Source organism: Podarcis gaigeae (assembly GCF_964106915.1).
Source record: "Podarcis gaigeae genome assembly, chromosome: 6".
Taxonomy (NCBI): Eukaryota; Metazoa; Chordata; class Lepidosauria; order Squamata; family Lacertidae; genus Podarcis; species Podarcis gaigeae.
In genome coordinates this window covers 49,928,963-49,948,885 of record NC_139682.1, presented here as the reverse complement: position 1 = coordinate 49,948,885, position 19,923 = coordinate 49,928,963, and the positions used below count along the sequence as shown (strand labels likewise).

Sequence of the window (19,923 nt, the reverse complement as noted above, 5' to 3'; positions counted from 1 at the left end):
ATGCCATGAGTGGGAGGGAGACAAAGTTCTGGCCTTTTCACTGCCGGAGTTGCTCACTCAGGAAATTTATCTACCTGCTAAGGAATATTAGCTAGCACGGCACTCCCTATCAATTTGGCGTCAGATTACAGATGAAAGATCAATATGTTTGAATGCTTCCCCACATTAAAATTAGCTGCACACAAAAAAGCAGCATATCTGGGAGAGGACTTTTCCTTTGCATGCTTTCCACAGGCAGGGAGTTTACAGGGGCAATGTCCAAAAAGGCAAACCACTTGCAATTTGAAGTGGTTCAGTCCAGAAACAACTGCACTGTATTTCTGAACATATCAGTGTTTACTCTTCCCGGTCCTCCAAATTCCACAATTAAACAACAGCAACAAAACAAAATCCAAATTTTATAATGGAAAAAAAACTAATTTCTATATGGCTACATTTCACAAATATCCTTAATCTATATGTTTGTCTGTAAAATGTGCCTGACTTGATCATAAGATCTGATTTCTTTGGGGGAGGGGAGTTGAGAACCCTATAGTGGAAGCTATAGGATCTTAAAGGAATGGGGAAGAATAAGATTATCACAAATGCCACACTTTGTGCAAGCTTCTGAAGGAATTTTGTCAGCTGCTATATTTTGTGAAACCCTTTGTGCCTGTAGTTTGCAAACACTGATAATGCAGGATGTCAGTAGGTGATGGACTGAAATTCAGATGGAACCAAACCCTGGGGCAAATTATTTCAACAGCTAATCCCTAACTTCTATAGTGTAAATTATTCCAAATGTAACTATTTCCAAAATTGCAATGAAAAATAACACTGTGATGGATACTGTCTTCAAAACTTCCTTGTATCTGACTCTTAAATCTCATCATACTTCCGCAACCACTCCTTGAATCTTGCCTAGAGAAAGTAGATTTGGGACAGTATGATAAAGAAAGTGAAAGGTAATGCCATAAGATAAGAAATCAGGGCTTTAATATAAGATGTTGCAGAGAAGCCCAGACTCAAAACTGGAATCTCCGCTAGTTTGATGCAGGCAATTTTCATAGCAATCTTTATAATTTCACCACCTGTGCGAGCTGTTGAGAGCATAGCATGCTGTTTGCAATCAAAATGTGCTGTGTTTGAGCTGATGAACTGGTTCCTGCTAGGAATGTTGATGTGATGGCTGAGCAGCAACAGGATTCCAAATCTCATATATGTAGCACAAATTAAGGGCTGCTCCCTTCAAAGCTTAACACCTGCTGTATAAAATGGATGGTTTCATATCTCCGTTCCACCCACAACAGAGACACATCCTTCCCCCAAATCAGGGGAGATTGACGTGTAAATCCATCAACAACAAAACTATTCAGTATCAGCACAGTGCCAAGATAACCATTATCCTGTGCCAGACTGTGGCACTCAGAGCAAATTCACAATAGCATAGTGGTATTCTGGATTTGGGGTGAGCTGATTTGACTAAGCTGTGATGAAGCTGCCACGTGAATGTCATGGTATTTTGCCAATTCAAGGCAGAGGCATTTCCCAGCAACTATTAGCCATGGTAACTATGAGCAGAAGCGGTACAGTTTCAAATGTCAGATACTTGGGATGAACAGGAGATGGTCATTGTTCTCCTGCTCTGCTTGTGGCTCCCCAGAGATATCTGACTGACTGCTGTTAACACGGCATGCCAGAATGCCTGCAAATTATCTCCATTGTAGTAAAATTGTAATGTGTGAAGCGGTTCTTAAAGAAAGGAAATTTCCATTCTTCTGCTTGCTTCTCCATCACCTGCAGTTCAGTCTGCAAAACAAGGGGTTCGAGGGTACAGGTGCTTTTTTCACCTTCCTAACACTTCTTAAGATTAAAATTTCTGTCATCTTTGATTTTGGAGCTCAAAATATTAGAGTAGATTTGCCCATCAAAGATGTGTTGTAGTACTATTGGCTCACCTGCTCCACTTGTAGTAACCACCTTGTCCCTGCTGCGGGCCCCATCCCCTTTGGTGGTGTAGGCTGCGATGCTGATAGAATAGGTTGTTTCGGGTAAAAGGCCTCCTATGAGGGTTTCCTGTGGGAAACAGACATTTTTAGCTCGTTATCAAATTAAGGAAGGCAGGAATATAAGAGCATTTCTTTACTTTGGATATTTGACCCATTTAGTTCCAAAACACACAAGACGGAAAACTGACCCTGAAGTTATATTAACTTTTTAATGAGATTACTTTGGATACAGGGCCTCCATCTCTCGCATCACTGATGACAAGTGAAAGTTGCATTGAGAAAACATGTTCCTAGGTTAGTTGATGCAACCCAGTATTTTCTGGCCTCTGTGAAGTAAGCCAGGGTATGTTTTGTCATAGGCTACTTTTGTTGTGTTTCCTGTGCACCTCCCTTTGCCAGAAAGCACCCATTTTCACTAAATCACATGAACAAATCCACACATTTTCCCCTATTTCCAACATGGGATGAAAGGGTTGGTTTGTCTGGAGCAGTTTGTCAAACTCAACACTTGCAACTGCCAATGCAATTGCAGCAGTCGTTAGTTGCAGCCCAATTTCTAGACAAATTGCCCAGCATATAATTCTGGATAGCCAAGGAAGTTCACTGCAAGAAACAGGGACCCAACAAAATACAGCAAACTGAAGTGGGAAGGGAAGAACAACTTTCCCACAACTTCTACCACAAGTGAACTTGTTACTGGTAAAAGGACAACCAAGGGCTACTGAGTAGTTTCACCATTTCCATCCCGGCAAGACTGCCAGAAAGGGAAGATCAAGCTGGTGCTAACTGGAAGTAAATGTCTATTAACAATTAATCTCTTTTTGTTCTGGTACTGACAGACTAATAATAATAATAATAATAATAATAATAATAATAATAATAATACCCCATCCATCTCTAAACGGCCTACAGCATATATAAAAATCAAACATTTAAAACTTCCCTCCACTTGCCTTCCCTTGTTGTCTTGTCTTTTAGTCTCTGAGCCTGGCAAGGTTCTGTGTCTTATTTTCACTTATGAACAGCACCTTCCAGCAGCATCATATATTGACTTTTAATTGTCATGAGATGCTTATTGGAGACAAAGTGCTTCCTCATATCAACAGGCCACAAACAAGCACATTCTTTTGCTATACCTGGCAGGGCAAACTGCTACACAGTCATGTAATAAGGGCATGAAGCAGTCTTCTCTGTTCATAGTGCTGCCATTTACCCCACAGATACATGGGCAAAAGATGAAAAGGACTGGTTGTAAACCTATTGTAACAAGAAAGTAGCAGCCCTTCCATCTCAGCTAAAGTGTTAACTTCAGTACATATAACAGAACAGAAGCAGACCACTCACTTGTCTCTTCCAGCAGAAGGCCCTGGGATGAGCAGCAATATAGCTAGTGGATCTGCCACTTGCCATAACATGCTCACCAACCACAGTATTCAAGAGTCGTGCTTCTTAAAAATAAACTACCCATGCTACATACATCAGGAAAAATGTAAGGTGAGAGAGCAAGCATAAAATTCTACACAAAACAAAGGCCACAGGATCTATAGGCCACAGGATCTGTTACCTTCTCAATGGTATTGTCCCCAGCTGTGCAGGCTAGAGACACCAGCAGGGGCAAGTAGCAGTAGGACCTTGAACTATCTCACTGGATCACTTGACAGGTTTGGCTTTGTAACCATAAGCTTACTCCAGCTCTCTCAAACCTTCTACATTATATTAGCAAATATGGACCCTTGTGAAGGACTCCACAGAGAAAGACCTGCTCAAAGACAACCTCTAGCAGTTTTCTAGTAGAATTTCAACCATTAACCCTATGCATGAAGGAATGACTGTTAATGCACAAAAATAAAAATGTGATATAACCAGGAATAAATCTGTATTGTGATGGATAGATAGAGCACAATCTCTTCCTAGAACCTTGGTTTGTCAGGGTGCTTTGTTTTTGGCTGTCATGTAATTGTTAATTACTTGAATAAAACAAACAAACAAACAAATGTGAATAGGCTTTTTCTCACTGGCAGCCCAGGTAAGTTACAGGATTCAGCCACCTAACCCAGATTATTCCTTCATTGCTTTCATTTGCAAACCCAAATTAGCAAACAGAAATCAGAATGACACCAAAATCAGAGTTCAAGTAAGATTTCCTTTTCCCCCTGGAGTTGTATGAGAGAGCAAAATCAATCAATGGCAATAAATTGATATAGAGGGAGATACTCAAACACACAACACAAAGGCTACGAAAAGAAGTAGTCATCACCACAGTCCACACAGGAGAGTAATTCTCACACAGGGAAGAGCATGCCACTAGAACAAAGCAAGTTAGGGGGAGAGAGGAAAGAAAGAAGGTGGAATGAGAGATACCATACATAGGGCTGTCGCTGCAAACCCCTTCTAAGCAAAGTCCTTCTGCTAAGAGACGAGGGAAGCCACAGCAGGGTATGTAACTTAATCTCTCTTTCTCCAAAGGTAATTTTCAAGCTTGTTCCTCCAAATTTATATCTCAAAATTACTTGGAAAAATTGAATTTAACTGTTTGAATGTGATTGTGTTCTTATTACAGCTTCTGTTTCAACCAAAGGTCACAGCTGAGAGAACAGGGTATTTTTCACGACTGGGATCAATGAGGTTTAAAGATTACAGATCTGACTCTGCCATGTAACGAGCTGGACCAAAGACTGTAGAAAGTGGGCTGCTCCCCCCGCATCTGCCTGAAATTGCATTGCAACAAGCTGGAAATACAGATTATGAAAAATGTCAATTGCTTTTCTGCATTTAGCAGCAATCTAAATGCCAATTTGCTCAGGATTTGTGGCTGGTGGAAGCTCCACAGAGCAACTCCCTAGAACCATCTGAGGATTGACAGGGGTGTTTTGACAGCACTATGCACACAGATTTCACAAAATGATCCTCAGACCCATCTGATCCAAGCAAACACTCTAACAAATGGTACTTACGTGGTCAATAGCGTCTTTAAACCTTAACTGATAGGGGGACAGGAAGGAGGAAAGAGTAAGGGAACTGTGATGACAAACTATGGATTATTAACACATGCAAGCACACACACGAGATTTGGCACTATCTGGACCCCTAAGTGTATCTGCTGCTTTCTTCCACAAACACCTCTCTCACACAAAGAATTGTAACTCTCTTTCTCTCCGCTCCCCCCCCCCCAAGAACTACAGAAACAACCCCCCTCTTCAAACTGCAGACTATCTAAGGCTGCAATCCTATACACACTAACCTGGGAGTTTGATATGTTACATTATGTAGGTACATATGCTAGCTCTGGACACCAGCTTTAGAAACAGCATATTGCTACTGTTAGCAATAAAGGAATTAACAGAAACACGTGTGAAAATAGTATGTTCCTCCTGTAGTGAATGATCCTAGTGGAAATAGGACATAGAAATGTCTTCGTGAAATGCTGTGGCTGGGCTCCAGAGCCTCTGATGAGACAGCACAAGCCAAGAGACTCAAACCAAATCAGAAAAAATGACCTACCAAAGCTTCAGGGCAATACTTGCCCCCCCCCCTCCACCAGCTGAACCCTTTCAACCATAATTCTCAGACTCCTGTAACCCTCCCTGTTAAGATAAGCAATACCTGTATACTGAGATAAGCTTCCTCAAAAACCAGCCAGAGAAGCAGCATGATCATCAGTGTAATCAATTTCTAAGTTTCTTGCATCAAGCAGAGTTACTTAAATTCTTGCAAAGAGTGCATTTACCTAAAGTGCATCGTACAAAGCAAGCAGATTTATGGTGCACGTCTCATTTACTCATCTCTTTGCCTTCCAAAGCAACATGCTTGGGTTCTGAAGGAAGGCTCACAAGGATTCGCATCCACCCCACCCCAGGCAGGCAAGTGATCTCATACTACTGAACTGTCTGGACAGAGGAGCTCTTTGCTGCAACTTGCTCTGTAGCAAATGAGTTTGGCAGCGACACATATGTTTTCACTGGCAGCAAAACCTAGAAGCAAGCTCTTCAAAACAAGTGAGATCCACGGTTACTAAGGCACCAGCCAGCAGCAAAAGCTGTTGTAGGAAGAAATACCTGAAACTGCTGCAAAGACATGATGTCCCATAGAAGTAATCAAGAGAGCCGCAGGTCTGTACATGTCCACAGCCCTGCTTTGGAAACTCCCCCTCCCCTCAATTCTGCTTCCTCCAGTTCACAAAATGTACTGCCACTATCTCAATCACTGCCCACTTCCATTCCCAACAATGGCATTTTAAAAATGTGTGTCATTGTGTTTTAATGAACTTCAGTTTTTCTTGTTATGTATTAAGATTGTAATAATGTTGTCACACTGCAGTTGGTGTGACCAACTGCAGAGTGATGACGGAACAGCAGGCAGGCAGCCTAGACAGGCAGGTGAGTGACACGGGTGGCAGGTAGTCCAGGCAAGTGGTGTGGGTTGTGGACAGGCAAGTCACAGAGAAACAGCCAGGGCAGGGCAGGACAGTTCCCCAGCAACCACAGTTTTGGTCCAGCATTGGAGGACAATGAGGCAGGAAGCAGCAGCAGAGCCAAATGTCCAACTCTGTCCTTTCTGCTGCTGTGCGGCTCACTTGGGCCACCCATTCTGCTTGCCTGGTCTGCCTTCCCCTCTTGCCTGCCTGCTGTTCTGCTGGGAGGCTGTTGCTGCGGGAAGGAGAGAAAAAGCCTGCATTTTAAAATGCAATTTCTTTTTCTCTCTCTGAGTGACAGTGGTGGGACAATTAAAAGGAAACTTGCAGCAGGGCAGGAGTGCTAAGGTGAGAAAAGACTTTCTCCTCTTCATTTACTTCATTTCACCCTACCAGTGGTGAAGTGTAAAGGGGAGAGGCTTTGGGTGAGGTTTGCGGGGTTGAGGTGTAAAGTGGAAGAGGGCTGGGGATTTGGAGGGGTGACATGTAGACAAGGCTGGCAAGCAGTGAGAGCAGAGGCGCAGGCCCAAGTAAAGTAATACAATCAAACCATGTTTTATAAATGCTTAGGCAACACCTATGCAAAGGGGGATTCAGAGGATGGAGAATTAATAAAAGAAAGGAGGAGATAGGGAAGAACACACACTGAATATCAAACAGAAAAATCAGTGGTATGTTTCAATTCCAGCCCACACTGGAGCTAGGCACTTTGTCTACAGGAGAAGAGTTTGGGAACCAACAACAGAAATTCAAACTGGTCTTCCTGGGGGAGCAAGGTGTTGGGAAGACATCCTTGATCACAATGTTCATGCATGACAGTTTTGACAGCACGTAACAGTGCAAAGGAGAAGGTATTCTCCTAGGATGAACGAGACACGAAATGGCACAATTATTCAAGACAATGATATGAACGTCTATCCTGTCTGTTCACAGGAACATGAAAATATGCACAGCTGATCACTGCTCAAGAATGTTGCAATCTATGAGGTTACAGTGTGCTACATCAAAGGCTGGTTTCTTGCTCAGCCATCTGCAGGTGAGACTGCAAAGGTGCCTTAACTTGCTCTGTGTATATCAGAATGTGAGCTCCTATATCTGTATTAAACTTGCTTTCTCTCAAGCTAATTAATAATTACATTTCTCAGCTGCCTGCTCAGAAGTATTCTATCAATATGAATGTTTGTTTTCACCCCATTCTGGGATCCATTGTGATGAAGAGTGGGTTAGAAATATTATAAACAAAAGCAGTAGACTATATCCAAGCCTGTGTGCATTCGATTGATTTCCCTCCTGCTTTGAAGTTGTACAGAATTTGGTACTAGAAAGAGATTTCTGCCTTCCGAGCGTTTTAAGCTTTTATTGAAAAAGGAAAAACACACACACACAATATTTTGTTTCTAAGGGCTGCCGGCCCACTACACTCTTCATTCAAAGCCCTGCTCCATATCCTGCTGTTTGGGGACATCCAACTGACTGGGACATGAATCATAGAATCATAGAGTTGGAAGAGACCACAAGGGCCATCAAGTCCAACCCCCTGCCAAGCAGGAAACACCATCAGAGCACTCCTGACATATGGTTGTCAAGCCTCTGCTTAAAGACCTCCAAAGAAGGAGACTCCACCACACTCCTTGGCAGCAAATTCCACTGTCGAACAGCTCTTACTGTCAGGAAGTTCTTCCTAATGTTTAGGTGGAATCTTCTTTCTTGTAGTTTGGATCCATTGCTCCGTGTCCGCTTCTCTGGAGCAGCAGAAAGCAACCTTTCTCCCTCCTCTATGTGACATCCTTTTATATATTTGAACATGGCTATCATATCACCCCGTAACCTCCTCTTCTCCAGGCTAAACATGCCCAGCTCCCTTAGCCGTTCCTCATAAGGCATCGTTTCCAGGCCTTTGACCATTTTGGTTGCCCTCCTCCGGACACGTTCCAGTTTGTCAGTGTCCTTCTTGAACTGTGGTGCCCAGAACTGGACACAGTATTCCAAGTGAGGTCTGACCAGAGCAGAATACAGTGGCACTATTACTTCCCTTGATCTAGATGCTATACTCCTATTGATGCAGCCCAGAATTGCATTGGCTTTTTAAGGACTTTTTTGGGACAGGGGCTTCTTGGTTGTGGTGCCCAAGCTGTACAATTCCTTCCCCAAGAAGCCTGAATGGAGTTTTCGAGAGTTACATATTTTTTTTTTTTGCTTCACCAAGCTTTTAGCTTGATTTGAGGGTTTTTATCCTTGCTGTTCTATATTCTGTTTTATTATTCATCAGTGCTTGTATTTTTTATTATGTCTGGGGGCCCTTTGTGAAGCTTAAAAATGGGGTATAAATTGTTTAAATAAAGGAAGAAATATCTGTTTCTTCTAGAGCCTTTATGGACTGCTGTTGTTTAATTCCTATGTTTTATTCCTGCTATTTTTAATATTTTATGTATTTCTTTTAGATTGTATTTTATTTTACTACTTATTTTTGTAAGCTACATCTAATGTTTCCTGAAAAGTGAGGTGATAATGATAACAATGATTATTATACCAGAATGATGATAGATTTTGCATATATAAAATGTATTGAAAATATGACATCCAAGCCAATATCAATAAGCAGACCGTGAAAGCAGACTGTGCAAATGAGCAAAATGCTCCAAACTGCAGGAGAACTCCACAATTTCCCTGAAGGGCAAAGCAGAAATATGTGAAGCAGACCAGCATCCTGGTGGCACCCATTCAATCTTAACAGTTTATTTAAATGTAGTGTTTACCCTGACATCTTCACCAGACTCTAATCTCCTCACAGATCAGAGGAACCTCCACAGAAGGAGCATCTCTCTGAAATCTGCTCCAGCCAAATGTCTGAATTTATGAAACAGTCACCTGCAGATAAAAACATTTCTCTGCTAAACCAGCCCAATTGCTTCTTAAGTATTTAGCGTTGCTGAGTAAGATAAATGGGTTTTAGGAAGGCAGTGGTCTTAATAAAAAAGATTCAGCTGCTGCCACTGCTTGGGAGCACCAGAACCAATACAAGTGGAGCTAACACTGGCAGCTGGTATTTATGCTGGCTGCAATGCCCTTACAGCATTTCATTTTAGTCTTCATCATGACTCTCTATAGCCACTGTCTCTCTGACCATGTCTGCAGTTCTGGGGGAGAGAGCTGTGATATGGATTACTTGGACTAGCCCTACCCTGACATTTATTTCCCCTGCGTGTGAACTGTCATTGTAGTGAAGATTTGCCCTAGAAGCACATACACACGCCTGCTAAATGCACAATAATTCTTCACTTCAGGTGTCGGGTTTTTTTGTTTGTTTTTTACCAATGGATATCATGTGGATTTTGCTAATAAAGCCAACTTAAGTAGTTACAGAATCCTCGTCTCAGAGGAGAGGTTGCTATTCTTCTTGTTCTTTGGTGTGGAGATGGCTAGTTCTAAAGACATATTTATGTGCTTGTGCTATCTCAAGCTGCTGTCAGAGACTGCTGAGCTAGATGGACCACTGGATTTGACTCATCCACAACATGAATTTAAAGCACAGGGCTTCCCCCAGAGTATTCTGGGAATTGTAGTTTATCCCTCATAGAGCAAAAATTCAAACTACAGTTCCCAGAATTCTTTTTTTGGGGGGGCGGGGGGAGAGACACCATGTGCTTTAAACATACAGTGTGGATGTGATATAAGTATAAGACAGCTGCCTATGCTCTTATTCTATTCTGAAGGCTTGCAACTTTTTAACATGGCCCATCTACACCAGCATCCTGTTGGTGGGCAGGAGCAGGAACCGAGCAACGGGAGCTCACCCCGTCGTGGGGATTCGAACCGCCAACCTTCTGATCGGCAAGTCCTAGGCTCTGTGGTTTAACCCACAGCGCCACCCACATCCCTTTGGTCCTTCGAACTAGAAACGAACCAGCGACCTAAGGATCTAAAGACATAGTAACACCCAAATTAATTTTGTACCAAATTATTGTACCTAGATTATTTTTGTGGTTTAAATTAATTGTGAGATGCTAAACACAATAGGGAGGAGGGTGTAACCTGACTTCAAAACAGTAACTCTAAGTACTGGAAGACAAATCCACCCTTTTCTAATTGATGGGTAAATTTCAGATGCTTCCTACACATTCATGGGAATGCAGGTGGCGCTGTGGGTTAAACCACAGAGCCTAGGACTTGCCGATCAGAAGGTCGGCAGTTCGAATCCCCGCGACGGGGTGAGCTCCCGTTGCTCGGTCCCAGCTCCTGCCAACCTAGCAGTTCGAAAGCACGTCAAAGTGCAAGTAGATAAATAGGTACCGCTCCGGCGGGAAGGTAAACAGCGTTTCTGTGTGCTGCTCTGGTTTGCCAGAAGCGGCTTAGTCATGCTGTACGCCGGCTCCCTCGGCCAGTAAAGCGAGATGAGCGCCGCAACCCCAGAGTCTGCCACGACTGGACCTAATGGTCAGGGGTCCCTTTACCTTTACACATTCATATTTCTCCTTAACTACATATACGAGGGCTAGGAAATCTTGTTCTCTAAACTGATTATTGCTTCCTGAAAGCTCCCATATATAATTTTAATACATAATCCTAAATATGTATGGGATTGTAAGAAATGGCAGACATTAGCTTCATTTTCCTATAGTCATCTGAATAAACTTAAAGTTATTTGTTCCATCTATATAGTCTTTGTCTCTATGCCTCTATGTGTGAACATTTCCATAAGGAAGGAAGCCTGTGGCTGCAAATCAGACAGTCTGAGAAGAGACTCTACCGTTAGATGCCTTATTTGATACCACACAGTATCAAAGTACAAGGTGTGAAAACAGCCCAGATCCAATCCAAGGATGAACTGAGCCAGGATTGGCCTAAGGCATGAGCTCTACAAAATACTGTGAAGCATCTCAGCCGGAAACTGGATGATCACATAAGAAATAAATGAAGCATGGCATCAGGAAGTAAATCAGAATGAAGCAATGCCAGGGCTAGAGGCAAGCAGGGAAGCAGGAATGGTCAAATACAACTTGGTCTGCATCTGAGCAATGAGTTACTCAGACTGTGTAGCGAAGCTAAGAGACAGCAGGTTTATATGGCCTATTTGGCTTTTGTGTTAGGTAATTCCAGGAAGCAGGAAAGTGTGTATATGGTAAGGCAGTCCTCCTGGTTTCAACTAATATGACGGACGGATGGGCACTTGAAGGGGGAAGGGGAGGAATGGGAAAGGGCATTCTTTACCCAAAGCGGCCTGGCAAGCAAACCTCCCAGGTGGTCTGAAGATTCCCTGCCTCTGTCTCCAAGGTCCAAGTGGAAGGCAGTGGTGGAGTGGGATGAGGTGGCAGTCTAACCTGCCAGGCTCAGAAATATTACATAATTGGTTCTTAACTCTTTTGGGATTCGCTCCCAGTCACATGGCTGAGGAATATCAGAGTCAATAAAATGTGCATGATAAAAGCACTTAGCACTGTAGCCATAGGTAGTGAACAAAAGAGGTACGGGGGGGGGTGCATAAGGAAATGTTTCCCTATCATAAGGTCTCAGTTCCCACCTTCAGCAAGGTAAACTGAACCTATGAAACTCCTTTCTATATAAATTTACCCTGGAAGGGAAGTAGGATAGGAAGAATCTAGGAATTCAGCAAGATATGGCGGCAGACTACTATAATGCATTTTTACCTTTCAAAGGACAGATGGGAAGGGACATTAGCTAGCCTCTGATCTCTGCCATATGGGGACACACTAATGCAGAGACATGCCCATGAAGGACAGGAGACCATGGAACATGCACTTGCAAACTTAGTGTTCTAAAAGAACAGTGGTGAAATCTGTTCTTAATGCCCAGGAAGGTTCACTTTCTCTCTAACAGAGGAACCCCTTCCCCCAGTTCAAAAAGCAAATGTAATCAAGTTATTTCATTTAGAGGAGATTAACAGCATAGTTTACTTGGGACCAAATCTTTAACCCCAAAGACCAAAAGAACACGGCAGCAAGTTGATGATTAATTTCACCAGCCTAAAGGACAACTTTGAGGAAATTGGAAGAGGCGCTGGGCTGCTTCACAAATACCAAAATTCGACAAAGTCTGTAGGAATCATGATGGTCTAAGCTGAGCAGTGAAGTCTTGAGCTAGCAGGTCTTTGTCTCACTTTATCCCCCCCCCCCGGTCACTCCCTCACTCCTTGTTGGGGTGGTTTTGGGTTGTATGTGGGGTGGGTAGTGGTTGTATGTGTGTTGGGGGGTTGGCTGTGCTTTACTCCCTGCTGAGAAAGATGCAAATGAATCAAGTGTTGTATTAATGAGATATATTAATTAGTCAACATAGCTCTCCAGTAATCCTATTGGGTGCCATTCAAACAGTCTAGCTCACAAATGATCACACCTAGACTGCAACTGTAGAAGTCCCAGAAACATCTGCCTTGTCCTGCTCCCTGGTACTCCCAGTACATTCCATCTCAACCCTTTCCACATCGTTCTCTCCCAAAATTTGTTTTAGGCTCTCAACTATAGTAAGGAAGCCTGTAACAAAGAAAATGCATGTTCTTTGCCATAATATAGCTCTCTTTCTCTCTAACCATATAAAGTGAAAAAGCCCATGACAAAGCAAATACAGACCCTTCTCCAAAATATATTATTTATCTGTCTGTCCATGCATGCATCCATCCATCCATCCCACTCATACCAGGATATACCTGGGACTCTGCTACCATGACGTCTTTCATGATAGGCAACCCAACTGGCTCATTATTCTCCAGCTTCACACAGATGACTTGGTAGCCTCGGATCTGGCCATGCTGCTTGTTAGAGATAGGTGACTTCCAGGTAACACGAATGGTTGTGGAGTTCACTGATTCTACCTCCACTTTCCGAGGTGGAGCACTGGGCACTGGAAGGCACATGAGAAAATTTCATCAGAGACAACAGCATTGCTTCTGGGGTGGAGGAGACACACATCACCCCAGATTACAAAGCAGAATTCACAGTAGAGTTAATGTTAAATATCCATGATTGTACTGCTGGACTAAGCTGTCCTGCTATTCAAGGCATGGCATAAGGAGATGCAAAGCTTTGTCTAGATTACTAGTACTCACACAACCCAATACATACATATCAATGAGTGGACATATTACAGGCACAATGGGAACATAGTTAATGATTTACCATGAATATGCCAGGAGTGTCTACTTCATACCTCCTTATTAGTGAATGGAAAAAACAAACCACAACCCCTAGCTATGGGGATTTTTAATTATTTATTAGATTCCATGATGAGAGCTATACAATGGAAGTGCTAGACACAATCTAGTGAAAAGGGAATTACACAGTGTAGAGGCAGCCACGGAGAAGACTCTCACCAAGGTCACTAATAAGTCCAGATTTCTGAGAGTGGTGGAACTACCAAGAGGGATCCCTATGCTGATCTTAGCACCTGAAATGGTCTGTAGGGAAATCAGTCTTTCAGATAATCATTTAGGGCCTTAGACACTAATATGAGCACCTTGTCCCTGGAAATGAATTGGCAACTGTTTTAAAACAGGGATTATGTGATTTCGAAATGGAACCCCATCTGGCTGCTGCATTTGAAGTTTCTAAGTAGTCTTCAAGGGCAGCCCAGCATAGCAATAATCAAATCTGGAAGTCACCAGAGCATAAAGTACAGTAGCCAAGTAATCTCTGCACAAAAGGGGCTGTAGCTGGCAAACCAGATATAGTTGGAAATAGGTCTTCCTAGCCACTAATGCCACCTGAGCTTCCATTGAATATCTTGGATCCAAGAGTACTCCCAGCCTGCTCCTTCCAGGAGCTCCCATGATGCGGAGCAATAGCTACCCCATAACTACTTTTTGGAAACAGCTCCAAGGGTAGACGTGGAACTACTGTAATACAGTGCCTCCAAACCCTGGAGTTGCTCTAGAAGAATACCACGGTCAAAGGTATCAAAAGCTACCGAAAGATCAAGGAGAACAAGCAGGGTTACACTCCCCCCATCTGTTTCCCAACAAATGTCATCAACCAGGGGGACTAAGGTGCTTTTTGGTGTAAAGTCTGGGCCTGAAACTGGACTGAAATCAATGATTTACTGTGTCCAAATGCTGCCACTGATGAAAATTTATTAAATTTATTAAAATTGCTCTAAGGTCAGCTGCTCTATAGCCTAAAGTGGGAGGCTGGTAATGAGGGAGGAAGGCAGTCCTAGGAGACTCATATTCTTGGCTGGCCATTCAGCTTATAGAATGATCTCTGAGAGCAGTGTTCCTTCCAATCCTTGCTGTATTGCTACTCAGAATTTGCTTGAAAAAAGTAAGACCAGAATTCTGTTATTGCAGGGCAAATCCACAGCCCCTGTAAACACACTGTGTCCCATTTGCTAGTGCAGAACAAGGTTAATTGGGGGCAGAGAACTGGATGGAACCTGTAAGGACTGTTCTATCCAGACACTCGGCAGGCAGGCAAGGCAGCCGCTCACCCTCTGGCAACTGGTTGTTTCCACAGATCTCACTCTTAATTGCAGATAATTACTTGAAGAGGAGCACAGAGGGGAAAGATACATATATTAGCAGGGGGAGGAGGCAAGCCTAATCGGTGAATGAGAAAGGGGATCATGGACCTCATTCCATCTTTCTCCATAAACTGCAAAATGGGGTGTCTTTCCCTGATGGTTATTCCTCTTCCGAAAAATGAGTGGAAAGCAAACTACATTGCAGTGTAGTAACTGGACAACACTCCCCTTCTGCTCCAACAGTTAGACATAGCTGGGAAAGTGCTTGTGACTGTTCTGTCAAGGCACAGAAATCACGAGACTTACCTATACCTGCCGATAAAGGGCAGAGTCTTAAGCTAACAGCAACTGCCAAGGGACTGAATTGTTGGGTCAATGGAGGTCACCCCAATTATGAGGAGGGTATATTAGCTACCAGTAATATTTCAAGATTCAAAAAGCACTCTCACCCCCTTTTTGTGCTACCACCTATGAAAAATGAGTGCATCAGAAGGTTTTAAAACCACTCCTGACAGAGAGCTTAGCTGGAAGAGCCAACCGTACGGACCTCAAACTTATGCAGAGAGCTTGCTGCGACATTTCTAGGGTAGCAGTGTCCCTCCGGCTAAGGCTTTGCTAAATGAGAACTGAAGCAAACAATTCAGGCAGCAGGACATACAGATGTGCAAGCAAGCTTCAGAAGTAGGCAATGAACATTGCTATGCAAGGCTTTACAGGGTTGCAGTGGTGCAAGCAACAGCACAACATGGGTGGTACAACTGAAGTATGCCTGCTCTCAGTTTACTGAGTGGCTCCCTTTTTCTATTTGCCTCTCTGTGCCCTTTTTGGTCTCTGAGGCAAGGATGCAGCCTGGGAAGTGGCTTCTGACAGTGCAAGGACTGGCACTTTCTACAGAAGAGATTTAAGCTGGCATGACATATCTGACAGACTAGCCATAACAATGCAATTTTTGCTTCAGAATGTCCTTGATAGAGAGCTGCTTTGCCCATGTGATAGAGAAGAGGAACAGATTCATGTAGGAAGCAGGCATTTTGATTATATTTCATACATATTAACCCTATCATTCTTATTGACTACATTTAGACCCCCCCCTTTCTGTAGAGCCGAGAACAGCACTACAAATGCTATTCCTTTGGCAGGACCCAAAAGAGCCCTTGTTACCTTCAGTCATGGGTCAGGAACCTACCGTCTTCATCAGTGCGAACCCAGACCGGGATGCTCTCTGGCCCAGGACCCACGTCTGTGTGAGCCCTCACCCACACTTTGTACTCTGTCCATTTCTCCAGGCTGTTGATCTCCCAGCTTGAATGCTCGTGTCCAATGCCCTCAACCACACGCTTGCTGGTGTCCTCTCCTTCCACCGCTTGGTATGCGATAGAATACTGTGTGATGACTCCATTGCGGCTCTGAGCCGGTGGTGGTACCCAACTTACCCGGATAGAGGTGGAGCTGGTGCTTACACACACGACCTCTTGGGGTGGGGCAGAAGGGGCTAGGGATAAATAAAATGAAGCAAGTGGGGAGATGAGGGGAAATGATTGGGCAAAATACATAATTTACAGGGAGCTCTTACCCAGCCAACAGAGCCTCAATAAATATAGAACAAAACCCACTAGGCCCGATTCAATTGAATAGTCATCTGGCTATTCCCTCTCATTCACCTGTGCACCCCACCAACTACTCTGGGAGATTGGGTGAACCCCCAGAACTGGGTGCAGTGGGGGGGAGTAGAAGTGATATTATTCCATCTGGCAAGCAGATATGCTATTCCGCCTGGCCTTTAATTTGAATTGAGCCTGATCTATTATTTTCCTTCTGTTCCGTCCCCATCCCCTTTTATGAAGATTACCCGCTCTGAGACCCCACAGCTAATTCTTCCCATGCCTCCTCTGTAGAGGTTGCCTAAAAAGAAGAGAGAACGAGAAAGTACAAGACTTAGACAGATGTGAGATCAATAGGCTAAGTAACAGATGAGAATAGGAGAGCAGGAATCAAGAAGGAAGGATCTGAAGTATGAAAATTATTGAAACCAAGAAGAAAAGTAAGAACAGTGTTGTTTTGTTCCTTGAATAACCTGATGATGCTCAAGCTGAGGAAGGCTATTGGAGTATACATCTTCTGAGGACAATCTGACTGTACACTAACTGGCAAGCAAGCAATCCTGGAGAATTGGATTCTTTGCATCTGACATATTGCTCCAAACCTGGGAGCAGGGCACAGAACTGGAGGCTCCTAAGCCTATGAGGAAGGTTCCTAAAGAGGTAAAATAAGTACTACAAACAACACTGCTGAGGTGGACCTGAAAGGTAGAGAGTAAAGAAAGAAAGCCAAGGCAATACAGGAAAGTAGACAAAGTGAATATAGGTATAACCCAAGAAGGATACACGGGGTATGAGAAGCAGACAAGAAGAGAGCCTAAATTAACTGGAAACAATCCTTTTACTAATGAATTTGGAGATTTTGGAGAACAGGCCTCACTTGACAAAGCTCTCAGCAACTATAAGAAGAAGAACTATCAGCAAGTATAATAAATGGATCAAAACATGAGACACAGTGATTTCCCACATCTACTGATGGCTGGGTAAGAGTCACACCTGAATAGTGCCAATAATAAGCTGCAGCTTAACATCAGAGGACAAAATAAAACACAACAACACAAGCAAAATACATGGGAAAAGTACATGAGAAAGAAATGCACACCAACATGCACGTGCACGCGCACACACACACCACACACACCCACATACCACACATTTTGAACCATGACACACACAAATATTCTCAGAGGCAAAATGAACCCATTCACTATTCTCAGGTTATGCCCTCCCTGGAGATGTAAGGGCCTCTAAATCATGCTTATGAGAATGGCTACTTGTGTGATGAGCACTGGGTAACCCAATTGCAATGTTTCTATGTTTAGTACCAGATGACTGATCTTCTCAACATGATATTATCCTCAAGTAAAATGCTAGGAGCGGCAGCACTTTTCCCAGAGATAACGTATCAAAGGACATAGATCTTATGTGTGATTAGAGGAGCATCTTATTTGGGCTGTTCAACAATTAAGGTCAGGATTCCCCATATCTGCCTTTGCAAACTATTCTTCTAAAACAGAAAAAAATGGCTTCAAGTTTTCATTTGAGCCAGGGTGCAGCCTTGGATCCCAAGTTCTCAAAAATCATGCCCTGCCTGAGTTGCTTCCCTTGTTAGCTGCCTTTCCCTCAAACTCCACCCCACCGTTTTCGTCTTGTCTGTTTCACTGAATGTGTTTACCTTGCTAGCACAAACCTTGAACTCCATTGGGGTTGGGTGGGGAAAACAACTTGAAAGGTAAAGCACTGTTGTCCTATACCACAGGGGTAACCAATGTGGTCTCCTCTGTATGTTGTGGACTACAGCTCCAATAATCCCTGACCATTGCTCATGCTGGCTGGGGTTGATGTGAGTTTGGGCCCAAAGCATCTGAAAGGCATGGTGTTGGCTACTCCTACTCTATCCATTTCCCACTGCTAAGCTGTCCTTCCATGAGGAAGGGACTAATGGCTAACATGACACATGGGTGACTATGACTAGTGTAATATATAGTTTAGCCTGGAGTATATGCAGTTATATTCCTTCATAAAAGCTAAAGAACAGAACCTGGAACTAGGAGATATAGCCAGGGATGGAGCCAGAGCACCTATCTTTTTATAGTATGAAACATTGCCGAGGAGGATCAGTATCATAGGAGTTCTGTGTCAGAGAGATCTCCCTTGCTTCTGTCCCCAGAGACCATTTAGTATGCTACTGGGAAAACTTTAGAAATATAGCTTGGTAGTTTGCTAAATCAGCATATGGCCCTATGTTAAACTCAGATGCTTCACCACCTCCACATGCAATCTGTGATGGCAAAAAAGCAAGACTAGATGAGAAAAATGTTCAACAGAAATTGGTCTTGAGGCATGCAATCCCCTTAACTTTTCTATCAATTAGCAGAAACTTGAATTCTACAGGTTTCTCACAACACATCAGGTCTGCAAAAAAAGCTGTTTTCAGACATTGTTCAAGGAAAGGTAAGCTTTAGAATTCCTACCGATAGGCTCGTTAGAACAGGTTTCCCAGTGATCATAGCCACTTAATTCATGCTCCAAATGTTACATTTCATAGGGAAACGTGCTTTGGAACTACATGCCTTCACCCCTCACCTGGGAGGTGTGAAGAGAGGTTTCTTCCTTTACCTGTAGACTAGAATCCATGAATGGCTAAAATGGCACAACATCAGGATTAGCCTTCCTTTAATTGCTGGACTTTAAATTCTTTGCACAGACTCCTAACATGGCGCAGCTACACAGAGCTATGCATGAGTCACAGGTTGGAGATATCTGCATTACTATTTGCTTCTGATATTTGTCTGTTATGCCTTGTTAGTATGATGGCTGGGCAAGTGCCCAGTCATGGCCTATCAGTACACATGCTCCATCAGTAGCTGCTAACAGAACAATTAATAGTATCCACATTCAGTTTGTGTCCCCCAATGTAAAATATTTATGATGCCTCCCTCTGAATATTGTTTCATATATTTTTGTCCAATCGTCCTGGCACCAAGATCCCATTAGCTAAAGAGCAAGTTAAACAGGACTGTTGGAATTCTTATGATTGATGTGCTAATGAAAGGAGGAAAGGTCATTCTAATCATAAGTGGAGCAGTTCTTCCCCACCCTGATTCATCCCAGGCACTCTCTGGCTCCACACAGAGAGGGCGGCTGCTGCCTCCTCTATTGCTTGCCCCACACAGCCACTAAATCCTTGACAGATGGCACAAATGAAAATGTCTCACTTTTCCCCTTTAATGCTTTTTGCATAAAAGCAAGCCCCAAAATCGTTAGTGAAAACAAGCTTATCTCAGAGCTCTTTGATAGCATTAATCTGCTTATGTGCAGCACTTTGAGCTGCCGATAAAGGTGCATTGGTCTCCTACTCCACCACACATGGGCTCAGAAGAGAATGAAAGTGATCCAGCTTGGGTCACCTCTTTATCTGGCCTTCTGACTTACTTCACTGTTTGCCTCAAGCCTTCAA

At 43.3% G+C, this 19,923-nt stretch overlaps 1 protein-coding gene and 2 long non-coding RNA genes across 23 annotated transcripts in view; 2 read left to right on the top strand and 1 right to left on the bottom strand.

The window, feature by feature from the left end:
* PTPRF (protein tyrosine phosphatase receptor type F) overlaps positions 1–19,923 on the bottom strand; it is a 485,633-nt gene that overhangs the window by 47,731 nt on the left and 417,979 nt on the right. For 7 of the 20 annotated variants that reach the window (XM_083742226.1, XM_083742229.1, XM_083742216.1 and 4 more), the window contains 4 exons: positions 16,052–16,357; positions 13,058–13,251; positions 4,943–4,969; positions 1,938–2,055 (listed from right to left, as the gene is read on the bottom strand). In XM_083742226.1, the coding sequence (XP_083598352.1) occupies positions 1,938–2,055; positions 4,943–4,969; positions 13,058–13,251; positions 16,052–16,357 (645 nt within the window). The remainder of the gene's footprint in view (positions 1–1,937; positions 2,056–4,942; positions 4,970–13,057; positions 13,252–16,051; positions 16,358–19,923) is intronic. The other 13 variants (XM_083742233.1, XM_083742219.1, XM_083742230.1 and 10 more) reach the window with 3 other exon arrangements.
* The window catches only part of LOC310846181, a 394,522-nt gene that overhangs the window by 73,661 nt on the left and 300,938 nt on the right, over positions 1–19,923 (top strand). The gene's annotated exons all lie outside the window — the stretch shown is intronic.
* Positions 4,979–7,876, top strand: LOC310846184. Its single transcript, XR_014565188.1, has 3 exons — positions 4,979–6,097; positions 6,701–6,747; positions 7,333–7,876. It is a non-coding gene; the product is annotated as an uncharacterized lncRNA (long non-coding RNA).